Source organism: Budorcas taxicolor, chromosome 21, assembly GCF_023091745.1.
Source record: "Budorcas taxicolor isolate Tak-1 chromosome 21, Takin1.1, whole genome shotgun sequence".
NCBI classification, from domain to species: domain Eukaryota; kingdom Metazoa; phylum Chordata; class Mammalia; order Artiodactyla; family Bovidae; genus Budorcas; species Budorcas taxicolor.
In genome coordinates, this window is record NC_068930.1 from 44100470 (window position 1) to 44121163 (window position 20694).

The following is a 20694-nucleotide window of genomic DNA, read 5'->3' on the forward strand; positions in this document are numbered from 1 at the left end:
ACCAAGTAAAATGATGTATCTAAATATTTGTGAACACACTGATAAAACATTTTAGAAACTGAATTATTTCTAAAGTTTCTAGAAGTTTAATTTATAGTACCAATTTCAATCTTCCATTCTCTTCACTGCTCCTTATTATTTCTTCTATACAAACCTTTATTTTTTTCCTGAGTCAGAACATTTATGAAGATACAGAAACTCTCCAAGTGAAAACGAGCAACCTTGTTTCATAGTACTCAGCTAGGAGCACTGTGGTCACAACTGACGACTATGGCAGGCTGGATGTGACACTAGACAGGCACAGACAGCCACTGAGCAAATGCTTGTCACTGGTAACAGGGTGGGTGTGGGGTGGTTTTGCATCTTAATGCAGAGAACGATGCTTTGTGTCTTAAGGCAGGGCTGCGGAGGAGTGTTAAGGAGGCCAAAGTATCTTTGCAATATGACTGCACGAGTCTTCACTAAAGATTCATCCGTTTAAAAGATCAGTCAGTGAATGTGGACAAGTGGTAATATGATGTCCCCTTCCTCAGTGGAGCTCATGAAGAACTCTCCAGCTGTGTTCACATTTAGAATTCCACATCTGGAAGTCTATGTGCAGCTGCTACTGCTGCTAAGTCACTTCAGTCGTGTCCGACTCTGTGCGACCCCATAGACGGCAGCCCACTAGGCTCGCCCGTCCCTGGGATTCTCCAGGCAAGAACACTGGAGTGGGTTGCCATTTCCTTCTCCAGTGTATGAAAGTGAAAAGTGAAAGTGAAGTCGCTCAGTCGTGTCCAACCCCTAGCGACCCCATGGACTGCAGCCCACCAGGCTCCTCCATCCATGGGATTTTCCAGGCAAGGGTACTGGAGTGGGGTGGCCATTGCCTTCTCCATCTATGTGCAGAGTACGAAATAATAATGTACCTATGGTAAGCTAGACACATTGGATGAAATCAGACAACAGCTGATTAACAGCACATCAAAGTAGGCCTCACACTCTTAATTGTGCTGATGGGCTCCTTCCTGACAAACCTACCACCACACACACTCTTCTGACTCTCAGAAGGGCTGCTTGAGGAATTCTGGGATGTCTTTTCCTCACTGGAAGTATACACTGGAGAATTAGTTTACACAATCATCAAAAGAAATCTCGAAATATCTGGCTAATGTACTACATAGACGTCATGGCACATATTGAAATGGAAAAACGACTTATTCATTCAGATTAATCACCAGGATTCCTGGAACTCCAGAACACAAGTGTAACAAGTAAAGTCTCTACCTCTAGATAGACTTTTGCTTCTTTGGAAAATATCCTGGAAAATATTTGGCCAGAAATTTCACCATAGTTACATTCAGGATTAGAAATAACTTTCCCCCCATTATTTGCTCATTTGAAAGGAATCTATCTTGACTATTATAAAGCATATCAGGATCATATCCAATTACAGGTAGATAATGTGATACTGGTATGCTTTTTTTTTTTTCTAATTTATTAATGAACAGAAACAGTAACTGAATGAGTAATCTTGTGGGCAGAGTTTCTACGAAGTATGCAGCGAAGAGTTTCTTTTGGTACAATGCTTGTCTTAATTAAATGGGAGTCAGTAAACTTTATAAAAAATAATAGCAGTTTATAGCAAATTATTATTTAGAAAATATGTATCCTCTCATAAAAAGTTACATTGAATATTTTCTAAATTTTATATAAAAAAAACCTAACGTATGTGAAGTGTAAGCAGTCAAACATAGAAAAAGCTTTTTAAATAAGCAATTTATATTCTAATAATATCTGTAAAGCAGTCTGAATGTTAAGAATTACCAAAAGACTTGTCTAAAAGCATTTAATTTCACACACACATACACAATTCTAGAGCCTCTTAACTTCAAATCTGTAATAGTAAATGTTTCCTTAAAGACACTTTAAAACATTTAAAATAACTTCAGCAAAGTTCTTAAATTTTTAATAAATTCCATAAGGCCTACATAACTTAAAAAAAACAAAAACAAAAACAACAATCATGCCATGACTATATCCTGTCATTACAAAGGACACTGGTGCTTTAAATTCTGTTCCATTTTCTAACTTGACTTCAGCTCACTCATGTAAAGAGAAAACTATTCTGAATCATTTGAAAAGAATATAATATTTAATCTGCCTACAATGATTTATTTTCAATAGTATTCCACTTACAGTAAGATAAGGAGTGAAAATATGTTTTCTCTGTTTTAAAATATCAGTATGGGAAAAAGCCATCAAAAACACATGTAAAATTGAAGATATACTTCCACCATTGATTAACAGACAGAATAGTACATATTCTAAATAACAACCAACAAGCAACTCAATAGAGAAAGAGACAGGGAATTCACTACAGGTAAAATACAAATGGCCAATAAATATATGAAAAGCTGTTTCTCTTCTCTAGTAAAGAAATTATATTTATTAATAGAAATTATTTTACCTATCAAATTAGTAGCTAATTGGATAATTTAAAGATACTGATAAAATTGACTGTTGGGAAGAGTATGAGGAAACAGACTCTCATACACTGTAGTCCGTGAAGTTATAAATTTAAACTTTTACAACGTTTTGAAGAACTAGTTGGCCACAAAATGCATATATTCTTTAATCTACTTGGCTTCTAAGGATATAACCTTCTGGAGTCAGTCAACAAATACTTACTGATAAACCTATAATTAAACCTATACGTTTACAAATGTGAAAAAAATACAGACAAGGACACTTATTTTAGTATTGTTTTTTAAAGAGGAACCAATCTAATAGATAGAGATTAATTAATATGCATCATTGCAATGTAATACCAGGAGCTTCTACAAAAACTTTTTGTTTGCATTTTGTTTCCCTCGGCAGCTAATCCATGAAGGCCTGGCTGCCTGTAAGCTGTACAACTTGCATAGAAAAGCCAGCTACTCTTCAGTCTTCTTTTACACAATCTGCTCTGAGTTCAGTACAGGAGGGTGAAGTGGAAAATGCTTCCTATCCTTGTTTGGCTTTATACCCAAAGGATAATTTGAAGGGAAACATACTACTCCACATTTAAAATTATGTCTGGAAGGCACTGTAGATTACAAAATTTTAATTTTTAAGAATATCGTTGACCTAGCATTTACTCTGGACTTTTCTAAGAAGGGCACATTTTGAACTAGGTTGATTTTTCAAACATGGGAATTTACTATTATTGAAGAAGATCTCTTCATTTTACATCTTATGAATCAAGGTATCTTGACTTCTCAATTTTATTTAACCCAGAACATGTTCTGGTTGTGTTTTCATTAGCATCCTTTGTTAGAGTTTCCTTAACAAGACCATTTCAGAATGGACACTGATAACGGTATTTGACATTTATAGTCTCATGAAGGAAAATAATAATATGTCAACCCTCAATTCACCAGAAGTACAGAAAAGAAAAATGAAACATTAACAAGTCAACTGGTCAAAACAAGTTATCACAATAAGAGCACTGCTGTATATCCTGCTTTAAGACTTGACTTCTCCCCAGTGTTTAGGTCGTTAATTGCCTAAGATGGATAAAAAGTCAATTTTTTGAGGGGAGTATTTCTCAAAACCTTTATGAAAGAAATGAGCTTCTTCTCCATATATAATTTCTTCTTGGATTGAGACCTTAATACATACAGTTGCATACCATCCTTTTTAAACAGACTGTGATTAGACTATAAATTAAATAGACTGTGATGATACATTAGGAAAAAGCTCCTTTCCTAAAAAGTTGTAGTCATTTTCAGACGGTGGCTGCTCTGTGCCTTACTGTGCCGACCAATACTGGGGGCTATCAGGACCGTGACCTCGCTTGGCGTGGTGCCGCGCACCAGCACCAGCATACAGCTCTAACGTGCACGTTTCAGTAAACGCGCTACCAGTGTTCTGTTCTCGTCTGCATTCTCTACTCTTCTCAGCTGGTCTGCTCAGTTTCGTAGAAAAGGCACCAATGTTATGGAATCAAGGAATCTAAGGGCAAAATTTAATCTAATGAACCCTCTACTAGTCTAAAGCCTGCATTGCTCTTTGTCTTACCAAAGACTGTGAAACTTTGAACAATAACATCAGGAAAAGAAAACAACCACCAACACCACCCGTGGGCTTTCTGCAGTTCAACAGGCTGGATTCTGAGCTAAAATTCTGACCCAAGTATCAAAACAGATAACTGCCTGATGTTAATTTAATATTATAATGCTGGTTTACAAAACGATAGTGAAGCACATTTCTAAGTAGAGCTATTACCTACCTCAAAGCCAGGACTCACAGGAGACTGACACATGAAGTGGTAAAGAGCAAAAAGCAGACAACGGTGCAGAGTAAAGGAAGGAAAAAGACAAGAGAACCATGTTATTAGAATAAAGCAATGCATGTTGCTCAGCAATATTATAAGCGAATAATAGATCTGTCTTCAACAAAAAGCAAAATGGGATACTAGTCAGTTTTTGTGGAACAGAAACATCTGGGTTAGAAATTACTTTTCAATATTTAAATGGGACTAGAGACTTTAAGATTGCAAAAACAGAGTCTATAGTTCTGAGCTTGTAGAGGGGAAAAAATTATCTACTTATCAGTGTCAGTGATGAGAGACAGTTCATTCACCTTGTTGAAAATAAATCAGAGACAGAACGAAGCATTTTGACCTTTAACTGAAAGATGAGATTTTCTTCACAATAATTCATCCTCTCAATGGGAAAAGAAAGGAAAAGGTCATCAAAGTAATCAAATGTGACATAGTTGTTATCTGCCTTCAGGCATGAATAAGCTGATGAATAATCAGTATCAGTCAGTGCTGTACAAACCTGGAAAGTCCAATATAGGCTTAGAGTTTTAATGAGAGAAATATGTCTGTGGTGTATTCTTGGCTCATTTTAGAGTCTTTGATACATAGCATTGCTTTCCTGTCTGATTTCATCCAAGTTTGAAATATAATTCAAAAGTTGAAAGGTTATTAAAATTTTTTTAAGAGGAGAAATATCAATGAAAAAACCATTTTAGTTAAGTAAACAAGTATCTGGTAATTTATGTTGAATACGTTTTTTTTTCATCTCTGTTTCCTCAAGCTTTGGGGGTCACCTCTATTTGATAACTAGAAATCAAATCTAAACTAAAAATAGTTGACTTTCTTAAACAAAAAAATGCATGACTGTGTTTTGAAATCAGGAATATTTCCAGTATTGAATAAATCATTACACTTTGAGAAAAATCCCAGTATTTCTTCTCTCAATCCCTAAGTATCCTAAGTTGCAATCTACTGCTAAACCATTTTGTCAGAGACTTTGGGAAGTGATGTACATTCACACTGAGGTTCTGCTAAGATTAACTGTTACTCAGTAATACCTGTGTTAGATTACCGGATTATCACATAGCATGAGCAGAACTCAGGGACAACAATGGCTCATTTGGCCAGATCCAAACATGATTTTCAGAGAAGGCAATGGCACCGCACTCCAGTACTCTTGCCTGAAAAAGCCCATGGACGGAGGAGCCTGGTAGGCTGCAGTCCATGGGGTCGTGAAGAGTTGGACACGGCTGAGCGACTTCCCTTTCACTTTTCACTTTCATGCACTGGAGAAGGAAATGGCAACCCACTCCAGTGTTCTTGCCTGAAGAATCCCAGGGACGGGGGAGCCCCGGTGGCTGCCATCTATGGGGTGGCACAGAGTCGGACACGACTGAAGCGACTTAGCAATAGCAAACATGATTTTGGAGGAGAAATTATATAACTGTTTCAATGTCCTTTTACGAAAATTTTCACACAGAGGCAAAACTTTCTCTTTGGGAGAAGTCAATCAAATTTCCTCAGTTTCTAAAATAAGATATGATCCTTGTCATCAACATATCTCATATCCAAAGCACAGGAGTTTCTTCCAGTGTAGCTCTGAATGTCTTTATTCTGGGCTACCATCAGAATTCATTTCTAGCTTAGTGCTGGTTCAGTGTTCGATACTTGAAGATGGCCTAGGCAACATGCATTGACGTATTCCTTTAAGTTACCATTTTTAAAAGACTATTTTTTCCCATTGGGTATTTCTGGGTTTTGTGAGAAAAGGGGCTTCCATGTTTGAGTCAGTTTAGGAGCACTGATTTCATTATTGTAAGACTTCTGTGAACCATAACTATGCTCATTGAACACTATAATGTCCAGTACTTGGATGGACAAAGAAGCATTTCCTAATCTTATCTGACTAGGAGAATGAGTCTTTGGATAATATTTTATAGCACCATTATCGTAAAGAAAAAATTTTGGGAATCACACACCTCTGTATTTTTCCCTTGCTATCAAACTAGAATCACCAGAAATGTCCATAAGTCACCAAGAAAAAGAGAACCACCTGTTCTTTTGGGAGGTGGTTGGAATATTTCACTAGAGCTTTGTTTTTATTTTTGTCTCCTCCTTGAAGGAAGAGCATATGAATAACAGTTTTATATCTGTGGTGAAGACTACCATAGAAAATGTTTACTATGTAAATGAATACTATAGGATGTTGTGGCATATTACTTTCATTTAGCACTCAGAGAATTTATGTTTCCTGTGACTGAATAATGCAATTTCTATAACTTTAAATTGATTAACAGGAGTCTCAGAGTTAAATTTAATTATTAATTATTCTGATACAATATTTCATTCTTTTCTCACATGACTTGGGATGAAGAATCGTAATGACTTTGTAACTTTCTATTAGGATACGTACTTGCTATTGTCATTTAAAAATATCTTTACTGAGGTACTATTTTTATGGCATAAAGTACAGAAAATTCTAGGTGTACCTCTTGATGAACATAAAAGCATGGACCTCTCCCCAGATCAAGATACAGAATATTTCCAGCATCCATGGTTCTCTCCTGTTCCCTCTTAGTTTTTATTGATCAGAACTTCAGACACTGGATTCTTAAGCATATAAACTTTATGTCCATTTTTTCCCCTAAATATTATTTTGGGAGATTTATTTATGGTGCTGAAAGAATCAAGAGTTCCTCAATTCTATTGCTGCTGCTGCTGCTGCTGCTGCTGCTGCTGCTGCTTGCTGCTGGCTAAGTCGCTTCAGTTGTGTCCGACTCTGTGCAACCCCAAAGACGGCAGCCCATCAGGCTCCCCCATCCCAGGGATTCTCCAGGCAAGAATACTGGAGTGGGTTGCCATTTCCTTCTCCAATGCATGAAAGTGAAAAGTGCCAGGAGCCAGCATGAGGAAAGGGGTCAGACAGAAAAGTAAAAGTGAAGTCGCTCAGTCACGTCCGACTCTTCGCGACCCCATGGACTGCAGCCTACCAGGCTCCTCCATCCATGGGATTTTGCTATATACTACTATTCCATTGTATGACTCTATCATTACTTACGTGTTTCTAGCTTTTAGCTATGATCAATAAAATTGCTAAAAACATGCTTTTAACAGTAGGATTCACATTGACACCACTCTCCCGCCCCACAATATGAAATCATTAGGCATCCATGTAAAAAAATATGAATAAGATTTATAAGAGGAAAAATACAAAACTTTGATGAGTGACATCAAAGAGCTAAATATTAGAGATACCCAAATTCACATTTAGGAAGACTCAATACTGTCAATTTCTCAGTTATTCTCAACTTCACCAATAAATTCAATGCAACCCCAATCAAAACTGCAGCATATTATTTTATGGATATTAAAAAACTGATTTTACATCTTATATGGAAAGACAAAAGACAGAGTATATCCAACGCCATACTGAAGAGAAGAACAAAGTTAAAGGACTGATACTATTTAACTTCAAGAGTTACTATAAAGTTATAATAATCAAAACAGTGTGGTATAAGAATGACAAGTAGATCATTGAATCAGAATAGTGAGTTCCTGAAAAGGCCCCCATAAATACAGTCAATTCACCTTCGACAAAGGATCAAAGGGAATAAAATGGAGAAAAGATGGTCTCTTAATAAATGGTACTGATGACTCACATATAAACAAATGAACTTAGACACAAACATTATATGAATTAAATTAATTAAATTAAGAAGTGAATTAATTTGCCTATGCCCATACCACCCGGACTATGTCCAGCCTTGTCTGATCTCACAAGCTAAGCAGGGTTGGGCCTGGTTAGTACTTGGATGTGAGAAGTGAATTAATTTAAGTCATTTTAACTCTACATGAATCATAGACCTAAATGTAAAACACAACACTATAAAAATCACAGAAGATAGCAAGATAGCATAAAAGAAAACCTAGGTGACCTTGGATATGGTGATGCCTTTTAAAACACATAACCAAAGAGACAATCCATGAAAGATAAGCCCAACTTCATTAAAATGAAAAACTTCTGCTCTGCAAAAGACAATGTCAAGAGAATGAGAAGACAAGTCACAGACTAGGATAAAACATTTGCAAAATAGTAGGAAAAAACACATCTAATGAAGACATCCAAAATATACAAAGGACACTTAAAATTCTACAATAAGAAAATAACCCAATTTAAAAATAGGCCAAAGACCTTAATAAACAGTTTACCAAAGAAGATATACAGATGGCAAGTAAGCATATGAAAAGAAGTTTCATATTATAATATGTCATCAAGAAAATGCCAGTTAAAACAATGAGAAACCACTACAACACACCTCTCAGAATGCGAAATCCAGAACAATGACACCAAATGCTGGCAAAGATGTACAGCAATAGGAATTCTCATTTATTGCTGGTGGGAATGCAAAATGGCGCAACTACCTAGAAGACTGGCAGTTTCTGATAAAACTTACCATATGATCTGGCAAATACACTCTGTGATATTTACCCAAAAGAGCTGAGAAGTTATGTTTACACAAAAACCTATACACGATGCTTATAGTATCCTTACTCATAACTGCCAAAATGTTAAAGCAACCAAGATGTCCTTTGTTAGGTGAATGGATAAATAGGGACAACTGTGGACAGCACAACAATGGGATAATAACTTATTCCACATTAAAATTAAATGAGCTGTCAAGACATGAAAAGACACAAAGAATACTTAAATATGTCCTACTAAGTGAAAGAAGCCAAACTGGAAAGGGTACATACTGTATGATTTCAACTATATGACATTTTGAAAGAGCCAAAACCACAAACACAGTGAAAAAAAATCATTAATTGCAGGGGTTAGGTGGAGGGGAATGAAGGAAGAATAGAAAGAGCTAAGAGGACTTTTTAGGGCAGTGAAAATATTATGTATGATACCATGATGATGAATAAATGTCATTATACATTTGTCCAGATCCACAGAATGTATAATACCATGAATGAACTAAAGCAAACCATGGACTTTGTGTGATTATGATGTATCAATGTATGTTCATCAGTATTAGCAAAAATACCACTCTGTTGAGTGATGGTGATAATGTGTGGGAGCTTTGCATGTGTGGGGGCTATGATAACATGTGGGGGTGTATGGGAACTCTCTATGTCATCCTTTTGATTTTGCCATGAACCTAAAGCTGCTTTAAAAAAGTGAAGTCTAAAAAAATTTTTAAATGCTTGCATGTATCTTTCCATGGATGTCTATACACATTTCTGGTAAATATATACCTAGGAGTAAAACTGCTGAGTCACATGATATGTATACATTCAGCTTTAGAAGAGAATCACCAACCAGAATGCCAAAGTTGTTAAATGAAATAATATCTCCACTAGTAGTGTATGTGAGTTCCAGTTGTTCAATATCTTCAACAATACTTGTTACTATCAGTTGTTTTCTCCCAATGTTAGGTATTCTGTGCTGTGCTTAGTCAGCTGTGTCTGACTCTTTACAACCCCTTGGATTGTAGACTGCCAGGCTGCTCTGTCCATGGGGATTCTCTAGGCGAGAATACTGGAGGAGGGCTGCTGTACCCTCCTTCAGGGGATCTTCTCAACTCAGGAACTGAGCCCAGGTCTCCGCGCTGCAGGCGGATTCTTTACAGATTCTTTACCAGCTGAGCCACCAGGGAAGCCCATGAATACTGGAGTGGGTAGCCTATTCCTTCTCCAGGGGATCTTCCCAATTCAGGAATCAGACCAGTGTCTCCTGCATTGCAGGTAGATTCTTTATCAGTGAGCTACCAGAGAACCCCTGGTGTAGAGATATTTCATTGTAGATTAACTTTAGACTGTTTGATATTGAATGATGGAAAATATATTTTCAATGCTTATCAGCTGTCTTCTTTTGTAAAGTGCTGTTCAAGTACTTTGCTTATATCTTAAATAAGGTTGTCTGTCTTTTAAAGTTTCACAGATGTTCTTCATACATTTGGATATGAGTCTTTTATAAGATATATATATATACACACACACATATTATATATATTGAAAATGTCTTCTTTTATGATTTGCTTTTCCACATTTTTAATGGTATATTTCTTTTAATGGTGCCTTTATCAGTTTTTCCCCTTTGTCTGTGTTTGAGTCCTATTTTTAAGTTTCTCATGACTCAAATTATTGTAGATATTCTTCTATGTTATTTCCTAGAAGCTTCTAATCTGCCTATAAGTTATTTTCATTTGGTATAAGGCAAGGCCATGATTCATATTTTCCACATACATATACAGAAATACTTGTTGGAAAAAATCGTTTTCTCACAGCGGTGGTATAATTGTCAAAAATTCATTGGTCTGTACATGCACATAGCTTCTGGACTCCTCCTGTTCTGTTTCATTGGTTTATTAATATTTTTCTGTTCCTGTGTAATACCACATTGTCTTTATGCTTAATCTTGTGTAACACCACATTGTTTCAACTATGACTTTATGCCGGTATGTTTGGGAATTCTCCAGCTTTGTTCTACATCAGGGGTTCTCAAACTCCACACTACTGACATTCTGAGCCAGGTACTTCTTTGCTTGGGGGGGGCTGTCTGGTGCATTGGCCCCTCAAATCCTAACTGTCTTGGTTGTTCCTGGGTACCTTTAAATATTGTTTTGTTATGTTCTGTTATATTTTATTCAGCTTTTATAATTGTCCCTTATAGGAGAGTTGGTTGATACAAGCGTCTTCATAGCTAGGAACAAAACTTCTGGAGTAAATTATTAACTTTTTGCCTAAGTCTAAGCCTTGCATAACATGATTTCAAATAAATGACTTTCTTTAACTTTTCCGTAATACCACACAAACATCTGTAACTTAAAAAAAAAATGATGTGTAAGTCACAAATAAACTAATTGGATCATTTAAGCTGGAATCGAGATTGCCGGGGAAATATCAATAACCTCAGATATGCAAATGACACCACCCTTATGGCAGAAAGCGAAGAACTAAAGAGCCTCTTGATGAAAGTGAAAGAGGAGAGTGAAAAAATTGGCTTAAAACTAAACATTCAGAAAACTAAGATCATGGCATCCGGTCTCATCGCTTCATGGCAAATAGATGGGGCAACAATAGAAACAGTGAGAGACTGTTTTGAGGGGCTCCAAAATCATTGCAGATGGTGACTGAGCCATGAAATTCAAAGACTCTTGCTCCTTGGAAGAAAAGCTATGACCAACCTACACAGCATATTAAAAAAGCAGAGACATTAGTTTGTCAGCAAAGGTCCGTCTAGTCAAAGCTAAGTTTTCTCCAGTGGTCATGTATGGATGTGAGAGTTGGACTATAGAGAAAGCTGACTGCCGAAGAATTGATGTTTTTGAACTATGGTGTTGGCGAAGACTCTTGAGAATCCCTTGGACTGCAAGGAGATCCAACCAGTCCTTCCTAAAGGAAATCAGTCCTGAATATTCATTGGAAAGACTGATGCTCAAGCTGAAATTCCAATACTTTGGCCACCTGATGCAAACAGCTGACTCTGAAAAGACCCTGATGCTGGGAAAGACTGAAGGCAGAAGGAAAAGGGGAAAACAGAGGACAGCTGGTTGGATGGCATCATCAATGCAATGCACATGAGTTTGAGTAGGCTCCAGGATTTGGTGATGGACAGGGAAGCCTGGCGTGCTGCAGGCTATGGGGTTGCAAAGAGTCGCACATGACTGAGCAACTGAACTGACTGAATCTTGACTTCCCCCCTGCAACTGTCTAGAAGTTTATAAAACTGATTTAGTCTTAGTAAGTTTACTTATACATAATGAAAAACATATTAGTGTGCCCTCCTCAAGTACCTACTGAGTTTTTCTTGTTTCCTTCTAACATAAGTGATGATGTACAAAAAGATATACACTCTTGCAGAGATATTAAGCCATTAATTATCTAGATTTTGGATTTTCTTAAAAATGGACTACATCATAGCTGGAATAATGGATACGGTTTACTGTCAAAGCTGATGACAGATTAAGCTTATCTATGTTGTTACACTTTTCTTTCTATTTTAGCAGCACTATAGAAATCCAAGTTCAACATACTTGCCAGAAATGGGTAAATTAATAGGATTAGCAATATTTTAATTTGTATGTGAAGTGATGATTTTTAAGTTAAAAACAAGGAATCTAGTGTGGAAGAGAAAGTCATTTTCTTACATTTGGGAGAAAATCTATACTGATGACAGATATACAACATGGGTGGTCTAGTGGCATTAGTTAGCAATGCCACCTTTATATAGGCCATTATTCTTTTCGGAAGTGGAAAATATTCTTTACTGTATATGGGACTAAAATATTTTAAATCATTACCATAATATTATCTTTGTCTAGGCATTCACTATAACTTTTAAACTATAGTTACTGGTCTTAGGTGTTTTGTCCAGGGATGAAAAGAGACATATTTGCTGTACTCCAGTAAGCAAAGAGAGACACACAGGCACCCGTCAGGGACACAAAGGGCTATGATGAATGTAAAACACACATTTGAGAGCTGGTATGTTACAAACACTATTTCCAAAGGCATTTTTCATTTAAAGATTACCTGAAAAGCATTTTACACAAGGTTATGAAAGTTTATATAATACTTTTCAAAGTATCTTGTGGCTCCAAATTTTCCCACCTCATAAATATCTTCTTAGATCAAACTTTTATAAGCATTCTTGGCAAATATAGTTGAAAATCTCATTTTTAAAATGCATTTTTCAAACATATTTTTAAGCATTTATTATGAAATTTTCATTCAGTAATAAATCACTAATGAATTTGACACCTGGTGTACAATATAGTTTATAATCAAGTAATTTGAACAATTAAATAATTAAGTAATTTGATTAAATAAAGCAATTAAAGCAATTAAATGATCTGGGTGAAAAACACAAAACCCGCTTAAAGACTTTGGTAATCTAAATTAAATTTGTATATAAATTATACATATGCAAGCATGTAATAATTTAATTCATATTTATAAACTTTAAATGATATACATATGATGTTTGGATGTATATATACACATATGTATATGTGCATATATGTATATATTATCAAAAACTGAGATAGCTTTAAAAGAAAAATATTCAGCATTAATTATCTAGATTCTAGTCTATTCTAATGATGAATAACTTTCGACTTTAACCTTATGAAATGTTAACTAATTTTTAAAAATCTTTTCCTGGTAAAACTCAAAACAATACAAACTGATTTACAATTCTGTTTCTTAAACTTGTTTAAAAGTGTCTATCCTGTAAATAGTATGCTTTTCATATTTAAAAGCAAGAATAACTGTTAAATTATAAAATCAATACTTACAAAACTTCAAATGAAATCAAGAAACTTCAGAGTTGGAAAGATAACATGAGAATTATTTGAAAAAGTAAACAGAATTTGACTTAAGCACCTTTCAGTAAGAGTATCACTAGTTCTAATACAACTTTCTAGAATAATATATAATCATACACATGTATTCTGAATAGTCACCAAAATATAATCTACTAGCTACTGATGGGATTTACTGCCTGCCTTACCCTAACAGGTTCACTTCATGAAAATACAAGAAACTCCACCCAAAAAAGTCACAGTAACAGAGTATGGACTTTTCCTATTTATCGAAATAAGCATCCATTTGACTTAGATCTAGTTTATGCTGTAACAAAATTTAAGTGATATAAGATCACAATAAAATAGTTTCCAAACAATAAATTAATTAATATGACCTTTATAGAGATGGCTTCAAAATGTATTACTCCTCTCCACTCCATGGATTTATTTAACCTAAATGGTTCATAGTTTTTATTTTTTCTCTTTATTTCATACTTACAATAATCAGATTATAAAATGTTTTTTTGTAATATCTACTGTCAGAGCAAGTAAATGTAGGATTTCTCAGCTCACAACATTAGCTTATTTCAGAAAAAAAAATTCTTATTTTAAACGCACGTAATTATCACAATTTTTGCTTTGCTTTGAGTGTCTGGAAAATCAAAATTTAACTTTCTTAAAGAAAATATTTAATTCATATCCACAGATATATATGGGAATATTTAAAGTACTACGTGCTGTTTTTCTCATGACATTTGTCAATCAGTGTCACTGGGACAATACATCAGCACATATGCCATTAATGGCAAACAAGTAAATACTTTCATCTTTTTTTGCAGATTTTCTCCCATAATAAATAGTCAGCTATACCACAAAGTACTCTAATAATCTTCAGAGAAGAACATCTTTTATCTCTGGTTTCCAAATTTTGACAAACTATGTTTTGCAACATTCACACATTAGCTTGTGCTGCTCTGGCTCCACGACCATGATGAAACCTCACAGATTTTAAAACTGCTCTAAGCTCACAGATAAGAGCAAGCTTAAAGCTGTTGGATATTTGCTGAGCCACTGACCAATCAACAGCACAGGCCCTGAAGAAACGTAGTCCTCAACACCCTGGCTGTGTTCTTCCTGCCAGGGCACTGTCGTGGATTGACACTGTTACCACATCGTCCTTCAGATTTCCCATGTAAACTGGGAAACAGATAAACAAAGAGGCCATACCAGAAGGGGCTCATCAGGAGCACTGGTGGAGAGCTCGGCAGATGCTGTGCGGACAGTGCTGAGCCCAGTAAGGGAGACATTCGAGAGCCTTCTCCGCCTCACGCCACTGCAGTTGTTGGGGATTTTAAATGCACATCTCTTGTGGTAATTCAGCCCACATCCTAGAAGAAGAAAGCAAAAATGACTTTTGTTCAATGATAAATTAAAAGCTACTCTCGTATATGGTATAAACTATGAATTTTGAGAAATAGTACTGCTTTCATTTTTCTTCATGCCGTTTGAAATTTTAAATTTTCTCTTAAGCTTTTTCTGAGCTTTATCATCCCAATACGTCAATAAGCGGGGTTCTGAAATCTGATGTTATTGGATGAGCTCAGCAATCAGTCTGGCTACCAGTTTTAAAAATGTTTTCTAACATAAAGGACTTGGTCTTTGAGGGGTCCAGCAACAAAACTCCAAAGAGATGACCTATTTTTAGCTGCTATAAGTTCTATTGTGAGGGAAAACTAATCATAATGTTTCATAACTTCTGAACTGTATTGATTTGAGTCAAGACTCCACAAAACTTGTTTGTCTACCAGGCCTTGGACAATTTACTTCACCTCAGTCTTTCTGTTGGTAAAATGAGGATAATGACTATCTTGTAGAATCATTAAGAAAATATGTAAAACATTTCACATGCTAGTTTCCACAGGTAAATAATTAGGAAAGCACTGTTTTTCTCTCAACATTTCTACTGTTCATAGTTTTCACATTGTAGTCTTACCTCAAAATTCTCCCATGTGTCACATAGTAGAAAAATTTTCATACAACTACCCTTTAGGCAGACTTTCTTCTACCTTTTCACAAACAAAAATTCAGAAATTATGGTTACCTTATTTATAGGATTCATCATGAAAGCTTGGGTTTTTTGGTCAACATTCAAACAGCTCTATCTCTCCCTACTCCACCTCTTAAATAGTAAGATCAGGGTATAATTTTTTTTTTAATTTTCATTTTTACTTTATTTTACTTTACAATACTGTATTGGTTTTGCCATACATTGACATGAATCCACCACGGGTGTACATGTGTTCCCAAACATGAACCCCCCTCCCACCTCCCTCCCCATAACATCTCTCTGGGTCATCCCCGTGCACCAGCCCCAAGCATGCTGTATCCTGCATCGGACATAGACTGGCGATTCGATTCTTACATGATAGTATACATGTTTCAATGACATTCTCCCAAATCATCCCACCCTCTCCCTCTCCCTCTGAGTCCAAAAGTCCGCTCTACACATCTGTGTCTCTTTTGCTGTCTTGCATACAGGGTCATCATTGCCATCTTTCTAAATTCCATATATATGTGTTAGTATACTGTAATGGTGTTTTTCTTTCTGGCTTACTTCACTCTGTATAATCGGCTCCAGTTTCATCCATCTCATTAGAACTGATTCAAATGTATTCTTTGTAATGGCTGAGTAATACTCCATTGTGTATATGTACCAAAGCTTTCTTATCCATTCATCTGCTGATGGACATCTAGGTTGTTTCCATGTCCTGGCCATTATAAACAGTGCTGCGATGAACACTGGGGTACACGTGTCTCTTTCAATTCTGGTTTCCTCGGTGTGTATGCCCAGCAGTGGGATTGCTGGGTCATATGGCAGTTCTATTTGCAATTTTCTAAGGAATCTCCACACTGTTCTCCATAGTGGCTGTACTAGTTTGCATTCCCACCAACAGTGTAGGAGGGTTCCCTTTTCTCCACACCCTCTCCAGCATTTATTGCTTGCAGATTTTTGGATCGCAGACATTCTGACTGGTGTGAAGTGGTACCTCATTGTGGTTTTGATTGGCATTTCTCTAATAATGAGTGATGTTGAACATCTTTTCATGTGTTTGTTAGCCATCTGTATGTCTTCTTTGGAGAAATGTCTGTTTAGTTCTTTGGCCCATTTTTTGATTGGGTCATTTATTTTTCTGGACTTGAGCTGCATAAGTTGCTTGTATATTTTTGAGATTAGTTGTTTGTCAGTTGCTTCATTTGCTATTATTTTCTCCCATTCAGAAGGCTGTCTTTTCACCTTGCTGATATTTTCCTTTGTTGTGCAGAAGCTTTTAATTTTAATTAGATCCCATTTGTTTATTTTTGCTTTTATTTCCAGAAATCTGGGAGGTGGATCTTAGAGGATCCTGCTGTGATTTATGTCGGAGAGGGTTTTGCCTATGTTCTCCTCTAGGAGTTTTATAGTTTCTGGTCTTACATTTAGATCTTTAATCCATTTTGAGTTTATTTTTGTGTGTGGTGTTAGAAAGTGATCTAGTTTCATTCTTTCACAAGTGGTTGACCAGTTTTCCCAGCACCACTTGTTAAAGAGATTGTCTTTACTCCATTGTATATTCTTGCCTCCTTTGTCAAAGATAAGGTGTCCATATGTGTGTGGATTTATCTCTGGGCTATTTTGTTCCATTGATCTATATTTCTGTCTTTGTGCCAGTACCATACTGTCTTGATGACTGTGGCTTTGTAGTAGAGCCTGAAGTCAGGCAAGTTGATTCCTCCAGTTCCATTCTTCTTTCTCAAGATTGCTTTGGCTATTCGAGGTTTTTTGTATTTCCATACAAATCTTGAAATTATTTGTTCTAGTTCTGTGAAAAATATCGCTGGTAGCTTGATAGGGATTACATTGAATTTGTAGATTGCTTTGGGTAGTACACTCATTTTCACTATACTGATTCTTCCAATCCATGAACATGGTATATTTCTCCATCTATTAGTGTCCTCCTTGATTTCTTTCATCAGTGTTTTATAGTTTTCTATGTATAGGTCTTTAGTTTCTTTAGGTAGATATATTCCTAAGTATTTTATTCTTTTTGTTGCAATGGTGAATGGAATTGTTTCCTTAATTTCTTTTTCTACTTTCTCATTATTAGTGTATAGGAATGCAAGGGATTTCTGTGTGTCGATTTTATATCCTGCAACTTTACTATATTCATTGATTAGCTCTAGTAATTTTCTGGTGGAGTCTTATTAAAACCAACAGATTACAAGCCCAACAGTAACTCCTCCAGTGGAAAAGCAGCACAGACGCCTGCATCCGCCACTAACAAGTGGGGGCAGGGCAGGGAGGCACGGAAGGCGCAGGCTGCAGTGGTTTGTTTTTAAGAATACATTATGGTGTTCTAGAAATGGGATTGAGCAGTTCAAGGAGTTCTGTCCATAGACGATGATACAACTATGATCTTGGTGTGGAAAGCCTGGTAGGTTCCAGCTGGTCACTTGACAGCTGAGTGATCTTGGATGGTTTGATTAAACTTCTGAATCTTAGCTCATTTCAACATTTATTGAATGCTTATTATTCCAAGTTCTAGCTAAAGATATAAATTGTAATGTTTAGTCTGTTAGCAAAATAATCAACACCTTATATAACGGAGAAACATATCCATACAATACAGGGGAAAAGATAGGAAAATCTGGTTTCCCAGATCAGAGCTAATACGTTGAAGATAGGAAATGAACAGAACAGAAGCCACGCACTCCCCAGATCCATGGAAGATATCTGAGGGAAAGAAGAAATTGCAGAAAAGTTCACAACACAAGCAGGTAACCCCAGCACATATTCCATTGGGCCAGGAAGGGAAATAACTTTACCTTCACATTTAAGGCCTTGACGCACCAGCCCCCACAACATTTCTCCACAGTGATCACAGAAAGCTGGAGCTCTGTATGAATGAACAAAGAGAGTGTGGGGGCGAATTTGAAAGTCTTCAAAGGTGGCAGAAGCTGTAAAAATAAAAAACATTGAAAAATAAGTTGAATGAACACCCTGATCTGTAGATAATTTGTATGCATGATAACTACTATGCAAGTATGTATATAACTTTCAGCAAAGTTAGGAAAGATGCAAAATGCAACATTGCTTGACTCTTAGCCATCCCACTCCATTCTTCCCAACCATAGCTTTACAAGTGGTGGCACAGGAACCTCTTTCTTGTCTTCCTGCTTCTTAAGGTCTCAGACCACTTCAAAAATAGCCAAATGGATAACTGTATATGTATGGCTGAGTCTGTTTGCTTTTCACCTGAAACTATCACAACACTGTTAATCAGCTTCCCGACCTAGGGATCGAACCCGGGTTTCCCACATCGGAGGCAGACGCTTAAACCTCTGAGCCACCAGGGAAGCCCACTAATCAGCTATACTCTAACATAAAATAAAAAGTTTAAAAAAATAGCCAAATCACTAGAAGAATGAATGAAAGGATAAGTCAACTTGGTTTACAGATAGGGGATGTTACTTGAAAATACTTTGCTTCTTCTCTTACTTGAAATGAACCCGCGGTATTCAGAAATATTAAAGGAAAAGAAACTCTTGATGAATTTTGTTTAGACAAATCAGAAGAAAGTATACTTGAATATGACCTTGAAGAGAGGTACAGTAGAAGGGTGGGGTCCAACTGGACACAAGAAATCTAAGCAGCCTCTTTTGGAGAGATAAAGTTGTTTGAACTCTTATGCAGTATAACCAAGCATTTAAATCCTGACCTAAAAATAACAAGCAGCCACTTCACCAATATGCCAAACAGAGGGATTTAATATACACAACTGCTGAACTTCAGTTCACTTTGAAAAATATACTTTAGTAAATCACATTCATGCTAACAGTTCAGTTCAGTAGGGTATTTTTATTATAGCTTATTGTTATTTATTCTATATGATATTCATACAGAGGATTGAAATTCATTATTTTTAATTATACTTTTCCACAGGATTTTTAAAATTATGTCATAAAAATAGTTTATGTTTCTTTTGGTGTTGCTTAAATCAAGAAATAGAAAGGTACAGAGAATTCAAAGTGAAAGGCGACCCCTTTCTCCCAAATTCTAATGCTGCTGCTGCTGCTGCTAAGTCACTTCAGTTGTGTCTGACTCTGTGCAACCCCATAGATGGCAGTCCACCAGGCTCCCCCATCCCTGGGATTCTCCAGGCAAGAACACTGGAGTGGGTTGCCATTTCCTTCTCCAATGCATGAAAGTAAAAAGTAAAAGTGAAGTCGCTCAGTCGTGTCTGGCTCTTCGCGACCCCACTAACTGCAGCCTACCAGGCTCCTCTGTCCATGGGTTTTTCCAGGCAAGAGTACTGGAGTGGAGTGCCATCGCTTTCTCCAAAATTCTAATGAGTGGGGCTGTATTTTCTAGACCTGTTTGCACACATAGTCTGATCTTGAGGCTGTCGAGTACAGCCCAGGAAAAGCTGGCCATAGACTGAGAAGAGCTAGGGGAGGCTTTGCCATTACCTGAGTGACACCTCACTTAATCATCATGAGCCTCAGTATCCCACACATAAAAGAAAGGTCTGACTGATGATGACTTCTCTTAACCTCTGAAGTGTAAACTTCCATTAATCTTAGAAGAGGACCAGGTACACTTAATTCCATAAGGTTTTATGCAAAGAGAATTTTGTGGGAAACTTAGGTCTTACATAGATGATTCTATTCTGCCTTCCCTTCTCTGCCTCCTGTTTGTCTTCTTGCCTAGCTTTTTCAACACTTATTAAATGCCTTTTCCATGTTATCTGTCAATGGCACCAATCCAGTTTAAAAATGTAAAGATAAGTAGGACATATTTACAGAGCCTACCAGACCAGCAGGAGACAGATAAAAACAAATTTTAAAAACTCCATAATAACTTTTAAATACCTTAAAATAACTTTTTAAGGTTCAAAGAAGCTGCAAAGTTTGGCCTAAGTTACTAAATAGGAATAAGACTACTATCCATAAGTGTTTTGTCTCCAATCCAGGCTCCTTTTCATCATTCCTGTGTTACATCTTGTCTTTCCTAACTCTGCCCCAAGAGTTATATCCAACAGCCCCACTGTGTGAGAAATA

The 20694-nt window shown here is 36.5% G+C and overlaps 1 protein-coding gene across 2 annotated transcripts in view; it reads right to left on the minus strand.

Moving 5' to 3' along the window:
* The window catches only part of PRKD1 (protein kinase D1), a 349952-nt gene that overhangs the window by 67439 nt on the left and 261819 nt on the right, over positions 1–20694 (minus strand). The window contains exons 3-5 of one of the 2 annotated variants that reach the window (XM_052659484.1): positions 18460–18591; positions 14824–14984; positions 4253–4276 (exon numbers count right to left, since the gene is read on the minus strand). In XM_052659484.1, the coding sequence (XP_052515444.1) occupies positions 4253–4276; positions 14824–14984; positions 18460–18591 (317 nt within the window). The remainder of the gene's footprint in view (positions 1–4252; positions 4277–14823; positions 14985–18459; positions 18592–20694) is intronic. The other variant, XM_052659486.1, reaches the window with a different exon arrangement.